The 1,945-nt window shown below is 23.1% G+C and overlaps 1 protein-coding gene across 1 annotated transcript; it reads right to left on the bottom strand.

Annotated features, from left to right (window-relative positions):
• Positions 1–262: 262 nt before the first annotated feature.
• Positions 263–1,045, bottom strand: LOC135926929 (histone-lysine N-methyltransferase, H3 lysine-79 specific-like). Its single transcript, XM_065462861.1, has one exon. The coding sequence runs from the start codon at positions 1,043–1,045 to the stop codon at positions 263–265; it is 783 nt and encodes a 260-aa protein (XP_065318933.1).
• Positions 1,046–1,945: the final 900 nt, after the last annotated feature.

The following is a 1,945-nucleotide window of genomic DNA, read 5'->3' as shown; positions in this document are numbered from 1 at the left end:
CATTCACTTTTACTCTGGGACATTGATCAAAATTTTTATTATCTTCCAACTTAAAGATAGGTAAATTACTAATATGTGTATTCTTTCGTGTTTCATTTTCCAACATATTTTTATAAATCCTATAAGTGTTATTATTTCCTTCATTTTTTCTTACTATTTCAATATGATCGTTTATCTTATTTTTATATATATTTTCTTTTAATAGATCCAACTCATTTTTTGATGTAACTCTTCCAAATGTTTTTATTTCACTATCATACAGTCATCCTACTGTACAATCCTTCGCATAATGCCCAATATTTCGACACTTATAACAAGTTATATCCTCTCTATTAATTCTTTTAACTATATTTTTCTGCTCATTTCCTACGTATTCCACCGCTGGAAACGCTTTGCAAACACCTTGTTCATTTTTATAACACTTATCCTTAGTATGTCCTAAATTCCCACAATTTTCACAATATATTTCATTTTTTTGGTTCCCATTCACTAATTTGTACGCTGGAACGTAACATTCTTCCGCATTATGACCCTTATTTCCACATCTTTTACATATCTTTGGTATAACTCCTGGATTTACCCTGGCATTACATTCTCTTTTTAAATGCCCAAATTTTCCACAATTATAACATTCTTTTTGACCTTTATAATTTTGTTCTATTCTTTTATTTACAATTTTCTCCTCCAACTCCTTTATTTTTATTTTCATTTCTGCCATTTCTATTTTCTGTATTTCCTCTTCTTTTTTCTTTAATTCAATCTTTTCCTTTTCTTCTCTTTCCTTTATGGCCATTTCTTCTATTTTATTCCTTTCCTCTTCCCATTCTATTTTCATTTCTCCTTTCAATTTCTCAATTTTATTTTCTTCTATTCTTTCAATTTCCCTTTCATATTCTTTTTTCTTATTTTCAATTCCTATTTCTTTTTTTTCTTGTTCTATTCTTTTAATTTCTGTCATTTCCATTTTCAACTTTTCAAATTCTATATCTTTTTTTTCTTGTTCTATTCTTTCAATTTCTTTCTTTTTTTTATTTTCAATTTCCATTTCCTTTTTTTTTTGTTCTATTTTTTTAATTTCATCATTTTTTTTTTTTTATTTTCAATTTCCATTTCTTTATTTTCTTGTTCAATTAGTTTTAAATACCTTATTCTATTCGCTTCTTTATTTCTATTTCTTTTATACCATAAATATCCCCCCATCCATAACACTATTATTACCATTAAACTTACATATATCTCTCCTTGTCTCAATTCTTTGAATTCAAAATAATTTTTCGTGGTAATAATTTTTTATTCCACATTTTATCAAAAAAAAATTTTTTTTTTTAAATATTTTTTAACTGTTTTTCTTTTTCTTTCAATTTTTTATATTAAAGTAGACTTATCAACTTTTACTAAAAAAATTTTAACTATTCTAAAAGAAAAAATTAAACATAAAGCTATAATTATCAATATAAATAAAAAACAATTCATTTAAATATATCTAAATAAATATTTTTACCTTTTTTTTTGAATTTTTTTTTTTTTAATACTTTTTGGCCTTTAATCTATATAATGGTAGTCAATGGTTTTCCACCTAACCTTTTTATAAAGTAGGTATCTTTAAATATTCACGGCACCACTATTAGAAAACTGTACGAAGTAGTAGAGTCAAATACGAAAATATTTTTAACACTTTTATTTTTCTTTATTATATATATTTTTCACGATTTTAAACAAAACATAATAATCAATAATCAACGCCGATTTTTACAAAATAATATATATTTCTCTTTAATATTATTTTTTATCAATTATTTTTTATATAATAAATAAATATTTATTATAATACAACAATAATGTTATATTATAATGACTAAACTACGAATTGCGATAAATATTGTTGAATTAAAATGACTAAACTATAATTGCCGTATATAATGTTAAATTTAAACTACGAATTACC

Source organism: Gordionus sp. m RMFG-2023, chromosome 3 (assembly GCF_954871325.1).
Source record: "Gordionus sp. m RMFG-2023 chromosome 3, tfGorSpeb1-WG-v2, whole genome shotgun sequence".
In the NCBI taxonomy this organism is placed as follows: domain Eukaryota; kingdom Metazoa; phylum Nematomorpha; class Gordioida; order Chordodea; family Parachordodidae; genus Gordionus; species Gordionus sp. m RMFG-2023.
This window is presented reverse-complemented; position numbering and strand designations above follow the sequence as displayed.

What these genes read in the sequence shown, in the direction of transcription:
- LOC135926929 (XM_065462861.1), bottom strand. Translation starts at nt 1,045, where the DNA reads ATGGAAATTGAAAATAAAAAAAAGAAAGAAATTGAAAGAATAGAACAA.